Here is a 20,686-nt window from a genome sequence, read left to right on the forward strand (position 1 = left end):
AGAAATAGCATTACCAATATTACCAAACCCAATCTCCTCCAATGCAGTGGAAAAGTTTGAAATTAATTTTTCTTTTTTTTTTTTCAAATTGAAGCACCTGGAACTTCCAGGGTTGCAGCTGTCATCTAGCCTTGAGGCTGTTTACATCATATAGCCGAGACTAGATATCGAAGTAATGGATCCAAGGAGGAGGAACCAAACACTAATTGAGTACATGTAGTGCTTTAAATGAGTTCCTCTCTGCTGTCCCCTACCATTGAAAATGTCAATAGTTGGAACTTAGAAATATCAGAGGTGTCCCAGCGAAAATAATATCAAGAAGGACCTTGATGCTTACACTTTCAGTATTCAAAATCTGGATGCAAATGTATGTCGTTGAAATGTCTAAAGATTTGTCGGATAATAATAAGGTACTAAATGCATGTAGCTTTGCCATACTAACTTATAGTTCTTAAGATTCAGGCCAGCGCAACTTCAAACACAGTAATCGAACCTGAATATGTTCAGAATTCAGAGCCTTGGTTAAAATCAAGAAATTCTATACTTTGCAATTTGTAACGCATCAGTTTATTTTAGCCCAACTTGCTACAGTAATCATGGATAGTCTTGACTCGTAAGTGAATAAATGAGTAAATGTGGAAGAACCATTACAGAAGTTAGCAAATCTTAAATGGCTTTGAGCAAAGGCAATCAAGATGGGACCTAGAGACAATGCAAGTTTGCAACAACCCAGCTAATCAAGATGGGACCTTTAAAAAACTTTCCTTTCCTTTAATTTTCTTTCCTTTCCTTTCCTTTATTAATATTTATCCAAATATAGAGGAAGTAAACTTTAGTCTAAGTTCAATGCTTCAGTAAATAAGTCATATGAATCATGAATATCGAGTTAAGATTGAGATGTCTTTGATGTCGCACATGCCTAGCATTCATAAACTCAAAGCTTTGTTAGTTCAAAACACAGGGGCCTAATGTCCATATTTCATGCATAATTTCTAGAGTTTTACATTGGTTTTTTAAGTTTCTTTGGAAGGTAGGACAGAATGCTTTGCAACAGACAAAACAGAAACATGTGAAACTTGACTAACTCACTCAGATTGGTTTTCTAAACATTCTTCAATGGCGTCAAGCTCTCTAACTTATCCAATTTCAAGGTTTTGAAATCTTTCTATATATAGATTTACGTACAAAAGATGCCAATTCAACCCAAGTTTAATTTCAGTCTCAGTTAGTACACTAAAGCTTTCTGTCACTCCCACTCTAAGATGGGCATTCAATTAATTGTGTTGGCTCACGCCAAACAAATGCTCCACATTGAGGATTCGTAATACGTTTGGGACAAAAAATATTCCAAACAGCCACATTGCAGTATATGTTGGAGAAGGCAGCAAGAGGCGATTCATGATTCCTATATCTTACTTGAACCATCCTCTATTTGCATACCTGTTAAATCGAGCTGAGGAAGAATTCGGATTCAATCATCGGATGGGCTGTCTCACAATTCCATGCAGTGACGAATATTTCATCAGTCTTACTACAATGTTAAAATCATCCATAGATGGAGATAGGTGGCCGTACGTTCCATAATGATACGACAAAACCTATATTGAACATAACATTAGATGTAAAGGCAATCGAAGTAGTCTCTTCAATTTTGTTTTAGCATACTTGAGCATACTTGCAAATTAAATCCCTTGAGGTAACAATCGACAATTTTGTAAATTATAAATTTTTTGGGTAAAATTTTAGTAATTACTAATTCTTTGCTGACAAGAAAACATGTTAAATTTTCTGTTAGCAAAGCTAATAAACTCATTTACAAAGCTCAGTACTATATATACTACAATGGAAGATCAAACTACCCAAAAACAAATCAAAATCCTTGTAGCTTAACTATTAGCACCTTGACTCACGCTTGATTTATTCGAGAAGTGAGATTGATGAATTCATCTTCAGCGCAAGGAACCATGAGACCACTCTCTGGACGATCAAAACCAAACTCTTCCTCAGCCTGGCTCAACAAGGCTTGGAATAAAGGGTGCTTCAAGTAGGATATTGGAACCACAAATCTCTTGTTCTTCTCTTCATCTCCTACGTAAACAGCGAAATGGCCTTTCGGGACGTTTGCTGCACTCGATGTTTGGTAGGAGCATTGGTGCTTAGAATGTGACCGTCTTCGGGTAATTTGCTTTGCATAAAGCATCATCTCAGGCAACCGAATCCCCATTCTCTTCCACTACTTAGGATTATTGAGATATTGCAAAGGAAATGAAAGACAAAGCTTTTCTTTCTTTCAAGCAAGGCAGTTCTTTACCTTTCTGGTCTTGGCCTTTGGATGTATATAGGGGAGACAAATATCAAAGGGAGCTCAAAAAATTTAATGCATTGATAGTTTTGCATGCATGAAAATATCAACATGTAATTTGTCGTTGCGCTTGAAAAGTTGTATAATATTACAACTTGGGCCTCAAAGGGACCCGCCAAACTACTTTTAAGAAGCTCGCCCGCTGGTTTGCACATTCATTAAAGGATTTCTCTGCTGCTTTTGTTGCGCGTTCCTTTTGTCAGTAGTTGAATAAAGTGGTTAGTTTTCTCTAGATCCGGGAACCAATGCGTCAATTTTCAAGGTTTTCCTCTTTTCTCTTTCTTGTAATGATAGCTTGGAAATTTGATAATTGCGGCCCATACCTGTTGCATGCATGCTCATGGGGTTTAAGCACCCTTTGCTTCTCTCTTTCAATGTTTATCCAATTCTTTAATAGAAAGATAAATAATAAATAATGTTTCATTTAGGATCCAATGCGTGTAATAGTCAAATTTGTGCCCAATAAATATATGTCAGATGGATAGTTGAGTCGATCAATCAATGCATGCATGTGCTCATGAATTGTATATTATCCCAGAAAAATGGCAATGATCTGCTGCAAATTGGCATCTGACGCCAATCTATCTATCTATTATATATTTATCTTTTATTCATAAACCAATCTATTACATTTGTATTCTCCTTTTGTAATTTTTTTTCTGAAAACTCAGTGAGAGCCAAATGCAAACTATAATGATCAGATTAATTCACAAGCATCCGAATTTTAATAGTAAATCAATTCGTTTAGCTATGGCTATAGCACTGTGTGTCAGGAATCAAGGATTAGTTTCATACTAATTGGGAAGCATTATCTTTCTAGTCCAATCTTCTTGGCAAGCCTTCCGGTGCCACATTATCAAGGATGCTGTGGTTTGAATACTAAAAGTGAGTTTCAGTACATATATATCAGCCAAGGCAGGTGTCAGAATTACAAAAAGGGGTTTAATAATTAAGACATAGACCAACATAAGTGTTACTATGTTAAACTTACGAAATATTATTTATTTTAATTCAAAAATTTTATAATTTTATCTTATAAAAATATATTTTATAAATTTAAATTTAAATCTATACATATATATTACATCATATCTTTACATTTTTTTTAACAGGAGATTGAAGGCGTCACATACTTCAATTGAAAAAAATAAAAGAAAAAAACCTATCATTTTAGCATTCTACTCCGGATTTTCCAGTATACAGCCATCTGTTTTTCCAGACAAAATGGTTTACCTGGATTAGGAGTGTGCTCTTTGGACAGGATTGAGCAAGTTGTTGTTGGAGAGATAACTCATATCTGAAATTCATAGGAATATATCAAAAAATTTGTACATAATTATTAAACATCATTTGAATATAAAAATTTAAGTTATTGAATTTTTTAATCTTTTATGTATATATAAAATATCTCATTTAGATTAATTTTTCATGAGATTTTTTTTAATCATATATGAATCTTATCCCAATAATTGTGTTGAACGTTGAATTGGACTTACGCAAACAATGAAGAAGAAGAATTTGGATAAGCTTCTTTCAGGAAGTTTTGACAAAAAAATTCACCACTTACAAATACGCTGCCTATTGACATTTTTAGGCATCAAAATATGAAAAGCCTTGGAGATGACATATTTTGGAGAATGGCGTCAAAGGAACAAGTGAATCTGTTGCACCATAAATTTGGGAAGTTAATAAATGAAAGAGAGAAAGAAGGTTAAAGTGACCAAAGTGAGCAAAGCCATGTGGCCTTTTGGGGATGTGGGTCATCCCAGGAACTGCAATCAAACCAGCTGACAACAAAATATGCTGCATATAAATACGAAAACCAGTCCAGTCTTCCAGCTCCAAGCTCTTTCCTTACAGAATACCAAGTGCTTCATCTTAACTCTCCAAGTTCTTTCAGCCAAAACCTGCTTAGATCAGTTTGTTATTTTCTAACCTTTTATTCAGTCTCAAATATGGGTTTCCGTTTGCCATCCATAATCCTCAGTTCCCGGCAAATTCTGAAACAACATTCTGGTTTTTCTACGAAACAACCCGATGTGCCCAAAGGCCACGTTGCAGTTTATGTTGGAGAGGCGCAGAGAAAACGTTTTGTAATTCCAATTTCATATTTAAACCATCCTTCATTTGCAGAATTGCTCAACCGCGCAGAGGAAGAGTTTGGTTTCAATCATCCGATGGGCGGCCTTACAATTCCGTGCAAAGAAGAAGCTTTCATCATTCTAACGTCGAAGTTGCATTCCTCATCCTGAACAATGATGGATACACAGCAGTTGGCACAATGTTTAAATTTTAACACATTAACAAATGCAGTTCTTGTCCCTTCTGTTAGTGAAATTCCTGCTTTAGTTAGAGATTGGGAAACTTAGTCTCGGGCTGTTTCAACTTTCAGAGAGTAAAAGGCTAATGCAATTCACTTGTGGAGACTATACTATACAACAAGTCTACTTGGCTGGTCAAGACATGAAAATATCTATCTATATTCATGAAATTTGAAATTACATAAGGAAAATTTTGTCCTGTTGCTCCAGAATTTTGTTCAAAGCAAGGAATCTTATTTGAGCTAGACCTGGAATTAATGAAGGATCCTCTGAGTACCAATCTTCATACATTCTGGAATCTTAATACAATTCAAGAAAATTAGTTAGCCCCACATTTTTACCCCAAAAAATTTAGCTGAGTGCTTACAATTGAATTTGAATCCAAAAATGTATCTAATATAAATCAATCCATGACTAATACAGCATTGTAATCAGTTCATAATTTCTCATTTCACATAGAAAACTAATTAAAGTCCAAATTAACCAAGTTGAGATCCACACAATTTAAACAGAGAAATCCTCACAATTTAAATAGGTTTTGATTTTCTTTCTCTTTCTTTTTCTATTTCTTTGACCTATGTACAAAGAAAATTTGCTAATAGATCGTTTGAAATGGTTTGAATATGTAAAACATATATTTATTTATATAAAAAAATAAGCTTTTAGATTTAGAAAAAATCAAAATTTTTTAAAATAAATTATAAAAGAAGTTAATGCAAGTAATAAAAAATTATGAAAATAAAAAAATTATTTTTTATAAAAATGAGTGACATAAAAATATTTATAATTAAAATCTAACATAATTTTTTTCTATCTTTCTCATAAAATTTAGTTTATTGTTGTTATTATACATATATATATATATATATATATATTTGGAAGAACCAACTCTAACATCACTGAAAGCACAAGTACTAAAAATTAAGTTAATAAAAGTCTTGATTCATATAAAAATCATTTTTACTTGGAAGTCATTAAAAAACCATTTTTAAAAGAAAAAAAAATCTCAACCCATTGAGCAGGTCAAAGCAGTAAAACTCACATTTAGGGAGATACAGATTTCGGGAATTTCATTGATCCTATTATGCAAACAATTGCGCACATCTTCCCACATATAAAGGCGTTCTTGATATCAGTTGCTCGAGATCCGAGAATCGATCAAAATCAATGATTTCCTTTTGCTTTATTTAAAAAAAAAAAAATCATGGTAAGTCGGTATAGCCTGGAACTAGCTAGAAATTTGCTGTTTCCCAAGTTACAGAACCAGGTCCAGATCCTATTTCTATGAAAATTTTTTGCATAAGATTTAAGAAATTGGTGCATGTGAGAGCTCAAACCTTTATTGGCAGCAAGAGATTAACAATATTAATCTGAATCCTGCTATTATTATAAATAATAAAATTTAGTATTAAAAACTTAAAAGAAAAAATGAACAAAGTCACAGATTATTCATTTAGTAAATTAACACAATCCTTCGTGGATAAAATTTTCATAAAATTTTTTAAGTGAAGTTTATGAAATTTTTTTTAAAAAAATAATTTAATAAAAATTTTAATAAAACATATAAATCGATAAATTGATAATAGTTAATATGAAAATCAATAATATGTAAATAAATTATTAATATTATTTATAATTTAAATTTGATATTTTTTAATGACTAAAATTTTATCAATGTTTTTACTAAAAATGCTTATTTAGAAATATATATTGAAATTTATTAAAATATTTTCAAATTTTATATACTTAATCTATGTAATAAGACATTTCAATCATTATTTTTAATTTTTTATTTTAATTTTTATTTAATCATTTTTAATTAAAAATTTCATAAATTTTACCTAAATAATTTCATCTAAATCTTTCCCAAATCAAGCATCAAATAATGATAATAATCTTATTGCAAGTGCCTAAGGATAAGCAAAGGCAAACCCAAAAAAAAAACAGGTGTCTAATCCGAATCTAATGATCAAATTTTTGATAACTGCCAGCCAACTGTTATGACGTCTTTGATGAGATTTTGGAGATAGCAACAAGGAAGGACTTGTCACGTAAATTTGCTGCTTTACTATCTAATGCATGAACATTGACCAGCCATGGCTGTGTTCATATTTAGACTACGACTTCACCATTAACTGATGAGAGAAAGAGAAGGGAGATTGTTGTTGAGTCAATTGGGCAAGGCCATGTGAGTCTTTGAGGAGGTGGGCCATCGATCTTTCAATATCAATGCCAATATAATCAAAGACCTTACTGCCTATAAATACAAGCTCCAAGGAACTTCAACCTGCAAAATTACAAGTACTGCAACTTAATTTCATTCCCAGTTCTGTCAACCAAAAATAACTTAGGTTGATCAGATCAGCTAACCCTTTTCTCACTTCAATTCAGGATCAGATATGGGTATCCGTTTACCTTCCGTGATTCTTCATGCCAAGCAAGTTCTCAAACTGCAGTCAAGGAACCAGACATATGTGCCAAAAGGCCACATTGCTGTTTATGTTGGAGAAATCCAGAAGACAAGGTTTGTCGTTCCGATTTCATACTTGAAGCACCCTTCTTTTCTAGATTTGCTCAACCGGGCTGAGGAAGAGTTTGGCTTTAATCATCCAATGGGTGGTCTTACAATTCCATGCGACGAAGATGCCTTTATTGATCTCACTTCTCGGTTGCATGCCTGCTGAAAGATGAACCAAATGTGCTTTAGCCAGAATTCAGAAGTTTTGTTAATTAAATTCTTTCATTCCCATGTAGAATATGAGAAATGTAAATGTTGATAAACTTTTGACAAATGACATGAAAGTGAGTGAAGAGATAGATTGTACATATGCTCTCTCCCACCAAGATTTTGTCAAATGATAACGTAATCCTTTGTTTTTGAACCCTATGTGACTCTCTTCAGTTAATCAAGATGCCTCCGTTTATTAGAATTCTGATTGATAGTTACCTGAAAGGCTGAAAATTAACATCTGAGGGGCTTCCAGAAGACACTAAAACCTGGAGGAATTAATAGAAAAGAACCTTAAAAAAAGATCCTAGAAAACCTTCAACAATCACTTTGATAAGCACTAGTAATTTATGGCATATTTTGACAAATTGCAATACTAGATTGCTAATATAGGAATCAAAGTATAATTTCATTGCAGAAAACTAAACTTCGCAATTTTGAAAGTGTAATTAATTTCATCCGTTTTTTGAACACAATATGAAGATTGACTAGACTTTGATAGATTGTTTAGATTTAGGCAAAAAAAGCGTTCTATTCTGTAAAATTCAATTAAGCAATATGGTTAACTTTGAATACGTCTATCCTTATAAATCACAATACATTACTAAGAACAATTAAAACCCATATATTCTTATTTAATTTGCAAACCATAATTCCAGTTAAGTTGATTTAATTTCCAGATGGAAAATGGGCCCAATTTTGTAGAATCAGATATTCCAAGACTCCATAAGTGCTTTCCAGCCCAAAGTAAGCACCTAGATGATGCTGATTACTGGCCACCATTGAGATGTGTTAGCCAATCGATCTTCTTTCTTGCTTTCCGGGACTGGGTGACAGGTATGAACAAACCACTAGGGAGTGAACAAAGTTACAACAGATATGACCAGCTGGCGGCTTCAAAAAGCACAATTCCACTCTGTCACACTCAAAAACAACCGGTCCAAGTGTTTTATACATATACCAAAAATTTGATATTAAATAAATTTATTCAATCTATCAAGTCATGATAAAATATATCATATTTGACGCTTTAAAAATCAATGATTATAAATTATGTATTTAATATGATCTAAATAAAAAATAATCAACTGAATCAAACCCAAAATCACTTGTATCGTAAAAAATATCCTATCAATTGAGTCAAGATGTTGAGTGTTTTCTTTGCTGCGCAAAATGCTACTTCCCCCTTTTTTTCTATCTAGTGTACGGCTACTGAATTGAGAGCCCATTGCCCAATACTTAGAAATAAGAAGCCAGTTGCACATGTCACTAATTGGGCACCTGACTTGGAAAGCAAAAAGTATGGGTCTCTTCTCTTTATCCAAAAATTGGTGGATATATTGAAATGACCAAACGAGAGAGCGAGTGAAAGAGGCAAAGCCATGTGAGCTTTTGCGTGGGAGGGTCCTCTCAGGATCCCCACTTGTGTATCTGCTGAACACACGGCCATAACCATGTGGTTCTTTATTATTTGCAATCATGGCAGCCCATAGGAATTCTACACGTATACAGCAAGATTGCGGCTCTACCTCCAATCTCCAAGGCTTTGCTTCACTTGTTTAGCACTCTTTTATCATCCAAAGTCAAATTTTATCAACCACGGTTTCCCTTTTGACATCAATTATTGTTAATGCCAAGCAAATTCCTAAAGTGCAACACCCTTAGTCTGTTGTGCCTAAAGAACACGATGCAGTCTTATGTTGGAGAGGTCGTTTCATATCTTTCTTGAACCATCCTTCATTTGTAGACTTGCTCAACCATGCAGAAGAAGAGTTCGGCTTCAATCATCCATTGGGCGGTTTACCATGAAAAGTAGACATGTTCATCGATCTTGCTTCTCGATCGAATGCTTGTCATGACAGAAACAAAGAAAGTCCTCAACAATTTTGACGAGCTTTTCGTTGCTTATTATTCCTTTCCACTCTAGTTAAATAAAAAATAATCATTAAAAAAAACTTGTGGCAAACCCCATCTGTATAGTCCGGTCCTGCAACTGACAGAGCTACCTGGGGGAAAAGATTACATGATTTTCAGGAAGAAAAGTGTCGACATTTTAAACCTCTTTATCTCTGTTCTCAACAACAATCAGGGTCTTGAGCTAGATTTTTGGTTGAAAGTTACGGAAATCCACACTATTCGTGACCAGTTAATAATTCTTGATAATGGGAAAAGCTGGGAAGTTGAATCAGCTATTCACGGTTACATCACTTTGATTACTCAATTGGAAAAAACTAAATTTTTTTATTATCATGCACTTATCTCTTTGTTCTTTTTGCCTTCATATGTAGAATATTACTAGGCCTTGCATAACTTGATGTAACAACCCTCGTACAGATTCTTATTATCCTTGGCAACTGATTTAATGTCCGTCCCTGAATCTGCATGGACGTAGACGGTTGACTCATAAGCATCTGATGCATTAATCACCCAGTCATTTGGAATGCTTCACAAAATGAAGGATATTGAAATCCCTTCCCACCCATCACCCTCTTTACACAAAATGACCATTAGATCAGATTCTGTTTATCTTCCCATCAACAACTCCTCAATCTACTCATTAGAAGGGAGATTCTGACTTTTCTTTTGCAAATTTTTATTGGATTCAAAGATAGCAACCAGAGCATGGTGATCAGGAGCATGAAGGTGGAAGTCATTGATTAAATTTCTAAAGAGGATCAGCTTATGTTTGAGGAAACACAAGTAATTCTTCCAAGTTGTTTCCATGTTGCCAATTCTGAAGATTCTACTCTTAATCCAAGGACAGATTGCCAGTTCGAATGCTGCGTTGCTGATGGGAGATTCCTTTTCCCAACCGCATTTGGGAGGCATTCCACTCTCCTGGTTTTCCAGTGAAAGGAGAAGCCAGCTTTGGTCGAAACCATCTTTGTAACGCAAGGCCATTGATTCTGATTTTTCCATTGGATTCATTCCCTTGGTATGGTAGTCCAAGCCTCCTCAATAATGCTGTAATTGCCTGGCCAATCCTGTCCACCAAAATTATCATTCCATTTCAATTCATGAACAAAATGAACTGAAAGACAGATTTGTCCAAAATACATTCTCATTGCATGAAGTATAAATTGATGAAACCTCTAGTTTTATCCAACCACAACTATGGACCATTACCACCTTTATAACGGGCTATATCTTTCTTTTAAGTGGAAATATTCGCTTCTGCTCTTTAATTTTTTAAAGAAATTACTTTCTGGACCATTAAACTCATAGCACATGATAAACTATTATTGGTATCTAGCATTGATAGTAGCAGTTTCTCCCATTAAATACTTGAGGGGTGTGTGGTATGTGTGACTCAATGTTTGTGCGAGTAGAAGCTCCTCTAACCTTCCCGCAAGATTAATTGATTTCTCCCCTTCAGAAGTCAAGATTTGTGCCTTCTCCAAGGGCAGTAAGACGGATATACTGGGCAATTTTGCACCTACAAAAAGGTCAGTGTACCAAGAATACCGACAGAAGTTAGTAATGCAATTGTGAAAGCTAGCCTATCACATAAAAATATTATCCAATTAAATAAGTCATTTCTATCATTTGATTATCAGTATCACAAGAAAACAATCCACTCTAATCTGAAAAAATGGCATGTATAGAAAATACGCTGCAGTCTTCTGTTAAATGCTTCTCGTAATTTCAATAAAAATGCTATCTTATGAACCAGGGATTACTGAAAAGTGCGTGCAAATCCCAGAGTAAACAATAAAACAGAAAAAAAGGAGATCATACTACCTGCAGCAAGCCGATGCTTGAGACTTTTCAATATAGTTAAGAGGTAAACCTGACAAATTTTCACAGGAATTAAATTTTAAGTAAGGCAGCAGATAGTTTGCTCAATTGCTACAAAGGAAATACAATCTGCCATAAAACAGAAACAAATAAAGATCAGCAAATTCATATTGTTGGCAAACTGCAAGGCATATAATGCTTCCAATTTCCAATGCACCTTCATTGGAAGTAGTAAGTCTCAATGCAGGCAAAGCTAAACTTCCTTAATGATATGGAATTTTTTATAATATTGCATGATAGTAGAAAGATCACACACCTCTGCTGTATTAATTTGCAACTCTCTTGCATCTATAACAATAGGACTTTCTTTGAAGGATACACATTGAACAATCCCAAAAGAAGCAGCCTCCTACCAAAGGGTAATGCAAGCATTAGATAAAATAACCTCTATTTCCAAAACTTGAGCACAAAAAACTGGCTGATAGCAGTTTAACATTACTTACCTCAAGTAACGAAAAAGCGCGTGGATCATATTCGCCAAATCCATCTATCAATGAACTGAGGCTAGCAAATCTTGATGAATCAGCACTAACTTCCAGGTTCTCAACGAGTCTACTTCTCAAAGAATCATCACGAGGGAGTTGCAAACATCCTAAAATTTGTGAAACAACTTCCATGCAAGGTACTGTACCAGTAACAATAGTTTCACGATAGACTGCCAGGGCAATTGACGTCCTAAAAACCAAGGAAGATATCAACATTAGTTATCACCAAAACTTTTGTTAAGGAAATATAGAAAAGGTAAATCATACATTGTCCTTTTACCATCAAAGCCTTTTTTACTTTATGACCATGAAGTTGGAAAATTAATCATAAAGTTGGAAAATTAGCCCTACTCACCCCTTCAGGTATCACTTACAAAGTAAAGCAAAAGCTAAAACAACTATTCGGTAGTAGAGGGTAATCTCCCCTTAAATATATGATATAGACAAGTTACAGAACACCCCCGTCCCCCCCCCCCCCCCCAAAAAAAAAAGACTCTAACTCCGCACTATTACTATAATTTGTCTTCTAAGGTCACTCACAAATTTTATTTTTTTTTGCTATGGTAACAGGGGATAACCCCCAACTTAGAGCAGGAGCCAGGATTTGAGCCCTGGCACTGCAGGATCAACAAACAACCCAACCCCCCCCCCCCCCCCCCCAAGAAAAAAAAAGGACATGAGCTGCTGGACCAAAGCCTGCAGCTCCACTCACAATGGATTTAATTAAAAAAAAAAAAACTCTTAAACTTGTCAAAGCAGTCAAGTACCATTTGTTTTCAATATGTGGTCGTCCTGAATTGAAAGACAAAACAGGCTCACCAACTATACAAGCCTTCCCAAATCTTCGCAAGCACATGCCTTCAAAAAATTGAAAAGGTTATATAAAATCATTGAAGACGATGTGTGTGTGTGTGAGCGCATGTGCATGTTTATATTATAAAATTATCTTAAAATACAAAATGTATAACGCACAATATCCATAAAATCAGTTTTTTTTGTTTAAATATATCTATTTAAATAAATAAATGTTTATAGCATGTACATTCAGCTAGTATCAACAGTATATGAATGCGTAAGAATATTTGAAGTACAACAAAAACCAAATGCATCACCTAAAACTGGCACATTCTATTGGTTTTAAAAATTGAACTTACTACAGACAATATGGAATTAATTTGAGGGGAGGGGATGGGGAGGAAAAGAACATGATAGACGCCTGTGTATTGGATATAGTGTAGAATAGCAAGGTAAGAGTCATTGAAAAGGTAAATATAGTAGCACTATTAAGCAGCTAACAACTTAAACTTACCAATTATGCATCTAGACATAATAAGGTTAGGTGCCACCCCATCTTTTCTTGCCTGAGACAGGAGCATTAGGCCTACTTCAAGATCATCCTTTCTATTAAAGACAAGGTGATGGGGGAAAAAGGAGTTAATGAACCAAACTTCAGTATGCACATTTACAGTTGGTGTGTATCATTGATACTAAGAAAACTCCAGTGAGCACTTACCTTTCACTTGCCACCAAAAGTGTGGAGTATGTGATGGTATTTGGACACAATCCTAACTCCTTCATCTCTGATAAAACTTCCATGGCCTTTGGCAGCTGATCTGCTTCACCTGTATTTAAGTCTGATAGTATCATTCTATACTCCAATATCATTAATAAATTATTATATTCAGAGAATGCATATCTAAATAATACTTTAAAATTATCATTACTCTAAGCCTTTAGCCTAAACCATTAAGGGTTAAAAGAGATGCAGCCTTTTAAGAAAAAGGCAGAATATATAAAATATTTATTAATTTAAAACAACTCTCACTGATCATATACCAGAGTTGATGTTTTCATTGACCTCTGACAATTTAACAACTTATTTGTGTCAAAGAGAGACACGCCCCACAACCAATGTATAAACAGAACTTGAACCACACTAATCTAGCTATGAAAACTATCAAGGTACTGGAATACCCTACATAAAGGATTACCTCAAAACTAGAGTGCACATACTATATGTTGCATCATAAGCACATAAATTTTCCATACGGACATCAGAAAGTTAAGTATATATCCACCTTTCACCATTCCTTACATGTTCTACATTTTTAAACTAAAAGGATAATTAAACTCAACAGAATGACAGACTTCCTTTCCAGGATATTATATTCATAAGATGCAAGCAGGAAATAGCATAGAAGCAAAAACCTCACTAGAATCTGAGGAAGGAATACGGAAATTGGAACCTTCACAGCTAAGGGACATGGACATTGCCCTCTCCCATCTAGTAATTTTTCCTCATATCAAGTTGTTTTTCTCTAGTAGCCTTCTATAATCTCATTTATGCTCAATTTCAGCCTTAAGGATACCTTAATGCAGAAAAAGTATTTAGTGTGAGATGCTAAGATAAGGTTTGCAAGTGTGTTGATATTCAAAAGGATTTTTCTACCATTAGAGATCTCCAAATGCCAAACGTATATAACAGGACCACATTAAGCAATCTCCCTCTTCCTAAATATCCTATAAAAGTGATACACTTCATGAAGTTATAAAGATGGTGAGTCAGTTCTGTACAAATGTCCATGGATAACAAAATGAGTCAGTTCTGTACATATGTCCATGGATAACAAGTTATCACACCTTATAATAATCCAAAGTTCCAAACATGGTTTTAAGCCTGTAATATATAAACCTAAAAGGCAAGACAGCTCCACGTACTCTTCACATCTGGAAGCATCTCCTCATTATCATAAAACTAGCGAAGTAAGCGAACACAAGGATGAGGAATACAAGAAAGTATGCTTTCCAAAGCAGATTAGAGTTTCAAAAATTAATCAGATTATTGTATAATAAAGTATATTCACAATAATAATAAGCAACAGATGGAGTCTTACACAAGGAAGTAATTAAAGCATTAACTGTAGAAACTGTTAACTTCAGTTTAACAGCCTTTATATTCTCATACAGCTGCAGTGCCTTCTGCCAGTTTCTAGCCTGAAATAGATCAGAAAAATTATCATTATTGTGACAAGATCAGTGGCATTAAAAATTTTGCATGTTTAAGTCAAGTTCAATGCCAGACCCAAGCAGCATTTTTGCATGCCTAAGCTGAGAAATGCAAAATTCAAATGATTCAGCAAGTGTCTATTTTGGGACCAAACCTTAAACATCATGCCTATAAGTTCAAAAATATATACGTAATAATAATGAAGCTTTTAGGACATTCCATACAGTAATATGTTAAGTCAACATTAACAACAAGACTGCCTGATTAGACTTACATTGCTGCAGGCTCCCATCAATGAACTATATGACACAATTCCAATACTCATCCCTTGATTCTTTGCTTCCTGTAGGATTTCAAAAGCAGCATCCAGCTTTCCAGCATGCCCTGCAAAATCTATTAATGCACTGATAAACACCTGCATTAAAAGTAAACTTGATTAAGATGTTGAATTGATTGCCAAAAGAGCCAGGAGTGTAATCAAAATACTGTAAACAATGAAAATTACTGGCAAAAAATAAAAATAAAAATTAATCTGAAATCAAGGAGATGGCAACTTAGATGCAAAATTTGATTGTAGTTTAGAGAACCTCAGAATATTTAAAAGTCTTACTACATTAGGCATAGGAGCTTCTAGTTTGTCTTGGAACAAGAATGTGCTAAATTCCAGTCAAGGGCATTGCAGCCATTTTCTTTAGGCCCAGAAGCAAGTGTGCTTACCTATTAGGTTCTGTTGGTCAGTTTTATGGACCAGAAATCAAGTTTAAATTCCCAAATGAAATACTGAATAGGTTCTTAAAATGGCTTTGATAGCTAGACTTAAAGCTTAGATAATATACTAAATTAAAAGGGATATTTCTTTCCACAGTTGTATGATATCTGTATTCATGTGCCACAAGTATTATCTGAAAGAAAAGCCCCGGACTTAAATAACTAGACACAGATTTAAGTCTTGAAACAAGGCTTCGCAAACTCAAAACTAAGATCAAGAGGAGTACTGTAACAAGAAAGAGCCCATACCCCCCCCCCCCTTCAACCACACCTTAAAACAATATTCCTTGTTCTGGGGTGAAGTAGAAAGGTGCAAAAAGATGGACAAAAAGAGAGAAAGGTCGGAGGAGGAGGAAATAAAAGGAAGAGGAGTAAGAAGATACCTCATCAGGAGCCACACCTTTCCTTTTCATGTCACTATAGACTCTGCATGCAAACTCCCAATCACCAGTCTGGCTGCAACAATTAACAGCAATTGTATAAACTTCTGGGGTGCCCCTGATATTAAATTCATCTAACATCTTGTATACTTCCCGTGCCCGATCAACCTGTAAGCAATACATTATGCAGAGACAATCATTACAGAAAAAAAAAAGACGGAGAAAATATGAGAAGAGTCAGTATGCACACCTGACTGGAATTTGAGCATGCCTTTATCAATGCACCAACAGTGATATGATCAGGGTCTATAGGATGTGTTTCAGCCATCATTTCTGCTAACACATCAAAAGCACGATCCACTGCTCCAGATTGACCACATGCAGTGATAAGTGCATTGAATATAACTCGGTCTGGCTTTACATTCTACTGCATACATTGTTTTCATCAGTTATAAGAAAACTATATAAATATGATAAAATAATTGTTAAATAAATGAGACTAGACAGTTTATTGTCACAACAATACCTTAGATCTCATTATTCCATAAGCACCAAATGCCTTGGCCACTTGCCCAGCTCTGGCACAACCATCAATCAGTGCTCCATATGCATTAACATTAGGTTCCACTCCAGAATTAACCATCTCATGAAATACCTAGGGATTCAGGTTAGCAATCAATTTACTAGCAAGTTATTTATTGTTTTTATGAAATGTAATTGAAAAACCAATAAGCACCACAGGTTCATCAGTTAGATTGGGTCATTATGAGATATTAAATGAAAATAAGGAGAAGCAGCATTTATATCAGTTTGGCATTCAAAGAAACTTGGACAAATACATTTAGAAAATAAAGTTATTAGTGCAGAAATGTCAACTTCAAAATTCCAAAGATAAAAAAGATTAAACAAGGAATTTTTTCTACATATAAATCAGGTTGAGAAGGAAGAACTTCCATGTCAGGGTGGAAAGATTAGGAAAAAAAAAAGAGAATGCAAACTGTTGCAGCAAGGACACCTTGGTACCAAGAAAAGTTTGAAAAAGTTTCCATACCTCAAACATTATGTCAACCTTTCCACTTTTGGCACATGTAGATATTAATGTAGTGTAAAGTTTACAATCAGCTTTGAACCCAGCTTCCTGGACAAGTCGTAAAACTTCAAAGGCTCCTAAATTTTGCAAAGACATTAGATATTCAAAGCATATTCACAACAAAAGTAGCTGTCCTGATTGAGTGTTTATAAGCACCAAGCAGACTGACAACACATAATGGACTCACCCTCTGAATCTTTAGAACTTGCACACACAGACATCAGCATATTAAATGTACTCAAGGTTGGGTTTGAAATCAGCTTTGTGAAGCGGAAAGCTTCCTTAACAGCCTTTTGCCTATTGCAGATTTTGAAAAACTTTGCATGATAAACCTGAAAACAAAGAATTTGATACTCTCACAAAAGAGAATAAGAATACGGCAAACAAAGAAATATATCTAAATTACCAGCCCTACCTTATTCATATCCAGTAAACCGTTTTGTTCCATATCTTCAAGCAAATCTACACAGTCACTTAACCTAATATGAATCAAAGACAGGATCAATAGGTGCAAAGAAATGATAAAAAAAAAAACAAAAGGTTATTAGAGATGCCATCATGAAATTAAATTTTCTTGATGCCTACTAAAAATAGTGATGAATTTCGCCTCAGTTTTGCTTCATTTTAAAGTCAAGCTTTTGATATGATATTAAATTAGTCTTACCTAGGGGACAAATTTAGTTTCCAAACATGAAGAGTTCAAGCTTTTGATATGATATTAAATTAGTCTTACCAAAGGGGACAAATGAAGTTTCCGAACAGGAAGAAAATAGCAAGTTACCTTCCATGACTTAATAAATGATTATAAGAACAGAAATGCTCTTCAGGATGGCACTTGTTATTAGCAAGCTTCCCATTTGGGAAGGGGAACTGGGGCAACTTTGTATCCTTTTCCTGAATCAAGTGCCTTTTCTCCTTGTCTCTTGGAGATTTTCTACCCCTTCCAAAGACTTTTCTTTTGTGAGAAAAGCCTCTGTTGGAATATGCCTGAGTTACTTTTCCTTCAACCATATCTGGATGAAAAGTGTCCTTTAAACAATTTCAGTAAACAGGAAAGCCAAAGTTGGGGATAAACTGCTTAAATATAGACTAAAGTAAAGAAGAGAGAGATGTTGATGCTAAACAACAACATACATTAAAAGTGGATCATAAGGACAGATTTCTTTTTATGGCATAACCTGCAGTTTGGAGAGAGTTCTTCACAGATAACTGAGCCCTGTTTAGTTCACTATTCCGCTTCAGTGAAGAAAAACCATTGCTATTTGGAGAGAACGCATGAGAAGATACTGGTTTCAGAGTCAGAGAATTCAAGTTTGCTGAAGATTTTGTCACCAACTGTTCAGCCTCATAAAAGGTGTGAAGCTCTTCTCTGACAGATTCTTTGTATGTGTCATAGTGTCTAGTAACTTCACCTTCTCCAACAAGGACATCAGCATCTTCTAGAAAAACTGAAGAAGCACTAGACGTAGGCTCTAAAGCTAGTCTAGGGAGATCAGCTTTAAATTCATTTACACGTTCAATTTCTTCCAAATGAAGTTCTGACATTTCTGTTGCAAACATAAGCGGCTGCACTACTCCTGATTCAAGCAGCACAGTAGGTGGAAGAGGTAGAACAGTAGTTCCAGATTCTTCAGAAACATCAGAACCATTAGCATTAAATGTAAAACAATCAGCACCATTTGACTCTGATGCTTTAGCCAACAGAGAATCATCATTCACCACCGTAATTTCATGAAACTGTGAAAGCACCTCTTTACTTTCAGAAACATCGGTCACCTCCCTCATTTTCTCGGTTAAACCATCCTTTTCTTTTTCAAAGGTCTCCCTTTGAAAATCACTAATGTCCAAAATCTGACTGTCAGCAGTTTGGATGTCCACATCTTTTACTTCTATTTGTGAAGGTAAAGCAGAAAGTGAGGAACCAGATACCTGCGCAGGGGCATCACATTAGAAAAGCAAGTCACTTCAGGAAATAAACTCAACTAAACCCAAAGGTAACCAAATTTTAGAATTTGGTGAATCCTGATATAGAAAGCAAAATCATCATAATTACCATGAAATAAACAATGGCCTCAACTTAGTTCTACAACAACTATAATATAAGCATCAAGGCATCTCAATTCATGTTCAAGAACTTGTTCTGAATGTTTAAAACGAAACTAAACTTCCACATTTTAGGCTGATTCACAACTCAAAATTTCAAGCCTTATGGGATAGTTCTTTCCATAATCACCATAATTAGTCCAACACTTAATAAAGAGCCAGATAATGAAAACCAACTACCAAAAAAAACCCAAGTTAGCAAAACATATTTTTAACCAAAATAGAAACCTCCAACTCCAATCAGTTTAACTCACCTCTTTTGAAGTCTCACTCTTTCTAAAAAACTGATTGTAGCAAGCAAGAGATAAAGCAGATACTGAGGTGACACCAATGACAACGAGAATCAAATCGGAGTCGATAGAAGCTCTGACGGCAAAGGCAGGAGATTGGAGGCATAGAAGCCCCAAGTTCCTGTGTTTCTTTCTGAGAGAAGCACCACCGGGAGGCCTGAGAGTGTGAGTGAAACCAAGGAATTGGCGACTGATTAGAAGGCGGTTAGTTGAAAATAGCAATGGAGAAGAAGGTTGAAAATTTGGGGTTCGGAATTTTGAAGAGAAGAAGATTGTGTTGGAATCCATGGAGAGAACACAGCGAAAACAAAACAAAAGGATCGAGTGGAACAGCAAAAGGAAGCGGAGGATATCAATTCACCCGCGGATATTGTTGCTGACGTGGTAAACATTGTCTTTTTTGAAAAAAAAAAATCAATAAATCAATTTCCAACATATATTTTTCCGTGAAAAAAAAATTTGTAACTTTTCCTCAGAAAAAAAAAAGTAAAATACGAACCGACATCAGATGATCGAACCCAGCATTGAGAAATCACTGTATTTATAATAATTTGAAATTATTGCAACTGGAAAAGAAAATTCAAGAGAAATTAATGGAATCTAATGTTGAATCTTTCTTCAATTTCACTTACCGATTCCACGTTCAGGGAAGGTATTAAAAGTAATCTCGATAATTTGATTATATACCGCTAAAAATATTAATAATTTATATATTTATACTATATTTTATATAAAATTTATACATAATAATTTGAGTCTATAAAAAATTATAAAATATATTATTTTAATTTTATTAAATATATTTATAATTTTTATTAAAATTTTAAATTATATTATTTTAATATCTTTTTTTTTTATATTTTTTTATCATATCATATTTTAATTTATAAATTTAAATTTAAAAGCAAAGGAATTAATGGTTTTTTTTTTTTTTAAGTGGAAGAAGTAGAAAACTTACCATGTAACTGGTAAATTTTGGGGGGAAAGATTAACGGAATTAATGGACTCAACTAACAGTTTAACGGATCTCCAACGACAAACGGATCTGGTTGACATTTTTTCTGTTACCAATTACGGACGTAAAATTCTAGATAATACAAAAATCAATAATAATAATAATAATAATAATAATAATAAGACAAGAAATATTATTTATGAAACAAATAAATTTAATTGTAAATATTATTTTTTAAAATAAATATAAAAATTAATATTTTTTAAAAATTTTATTTATTAATAAAATATTATTTTTAATTTATTTTATTAAAAAAATAATATTATTCGATTTATTGATAATGTATAAAATTTATATATTATTAATACATTAAATATAAATTTAAAATAAAAAATAAAT

At 34.1% G+C, this 20,686-nt stretch overlaps 3 protein-coding genes and 2 pseudogenes across 4 annotated transcripts; 3 read left to right on the plus strand and 2 right to left on the minus strand.

Moving 5' to 3' along the window:
- Window positions 1-1,262: 1,262 nt before the first annotated feature.
- LOC149514464 (auxin-responsive protein SAUR21-like) lies at window positions 1,263-1,584 on the plus strand (annotated as a pseudogene).
- Window positions 1,585-1,647: 63 nt separating this feature from the next.
- On the minus strand, window positions 1,648-2,392 carry LOC111297473 (auxin-responsive protein SAUR21-like). The gene has a single exon (XM_022892194.2). It carries the CDS (start codon window positions 2,222-2,224, stop codon window positions 1,907-1,909), a length of 318 nt encoding a protein of 105 aa, XP_022747929.2. The 5' UTR covers window positions 2,225-2,392; the 3' UTR covers window positions 1,648-1,906.
- Window positions 2,393-4,317: 1,925 nt separating this feature from the next.
- Window positions 4,318-4,614, plus strand: LOC111297441 (auxin-induced protein 15A-like). The gene has a single exon (XM_089745575.1). The coding sequence runs from the start codon at window positions 4,318-4,320 to the stop codon at window positions 4,612-4,614; it is 297 nt and encodes a 98-aa protein (XP_089601701.1).
- Window positions 4,615-6,969: 2,355 nt separating this feature from the next.
- On the plus strand, window positions 6,970-7,509 carry LOC111298727 (auxin-responsive protein SAUR23 pseudogene; annotated as a pseudogene).
- A 2,043-nt stretch (window positions 7,510-9,552) lies between these two features.
- On the minus strand, window positions 9,553-19,654 carry LOC111297555 (pentatricopeptide repeat-containing protein MRL1, chloroplastic-like). 2 transcript variants are annotated; one of them, XM_022892236.2, is made up of 19 exons: window positions 19,297-19,654; window positions 18,118-18,868; window positions 17,721-17,952; window positions 17,355-17,418; window positions 17,127-17,271; window positions 16,901-17,016; window positions 16,376-16,504; window positions 16,100-16,273; window positions 15,853-16,017; window positions 14,976-15,116; window positions 14,589-14,688; window positions 13,208-13,316; window positions 13,004-13,095; window positions 12,462-12,552; window positions 11,653-11,884; window positions 11,466-11,558; window positions 11,153-11,201; window positions 10,754-10,847; window positions 9,553-10,395 (listed from the first exon to the last, which is right to left on the minus strand). In XM_022892236.2, the coding sequence occupies exons 1-19, from the start codon at window positions 19,618-19,620 to the stop codon at window positions 10,161-10,163; spliced, it is 3,336 nt and encodes a 1,111-aa protein (XP_022747971.2). In that variant the 5' UTR covers window positions 19,621-19,654; the 3' UTR covers window positions 9,553-10,160. The 2 variants fall into 2 exon arrangements, 1 of the variants encoding a protein (XP_022747971.2); XR_016328785.1 differs by lacking the exon at window positions 9,553-10,395 and having other exon boundaries at window positions 10,834-10,847; window positions 11,153-11,278.
- Between the last annotated feature and the right edge of the window lie 1,032 nt (window positions 19,655-20,686).

Source organism: Durio zibethinus, chromosome 16 (genome assembly GCF_047325235.1).
Source record: "Durio zibethinus cultivar Kanyao isolate XHJ-2024 chromosome 16, ASM4732523v1, whole genome shotgun sequence".
NCBI classification, from domain to species: Eukaryota; Viridiplantae; Streptophyta; class Magnoliopsida; order Malvales; family Malvaceae; genus Durio; species Durio zibethinus.

Excerpts from the sequence above, each read along its gene's own strand:
- LOC111297473 (XM_022892194.2), bottom strand. The coding sequence starts at position 2,224 with ATGGGGATTCGGTTGCCTGAGATGATGCTTTATGCAAAGCAAATTACC.
- LOC111297441 (XM_089745575.1), top strand. The coding sequence starts at position 4,318 with ATGGGTTTCCGTTTGCCATCCATAATCCTCAGTTCCCGGCAAATTCTG.
- LOC111297555 (XM_022892236.2), bottom strand. The coding sequence starts at position 19,620 with ATGGATTCCAACACAATCTTCTTCTCTTCAAAATTCCGAACCCCAAAT. Across the intron at positions 17,953-18,117 it reads GAACTCTCTCCAAACTGCAG|ATATGGTTGAAGGAAAAGTA; the intron begins GTTATGCCATAA and ends CTTTTCATCCAG. Across the intron at positions 11,885-12,461 it reads CCACATATTGAAAACAAATG|GACGTCAATTGCCCTGGCAG; the intron begins GTACTTGACTGC and ends CTTGGTTTTTAG.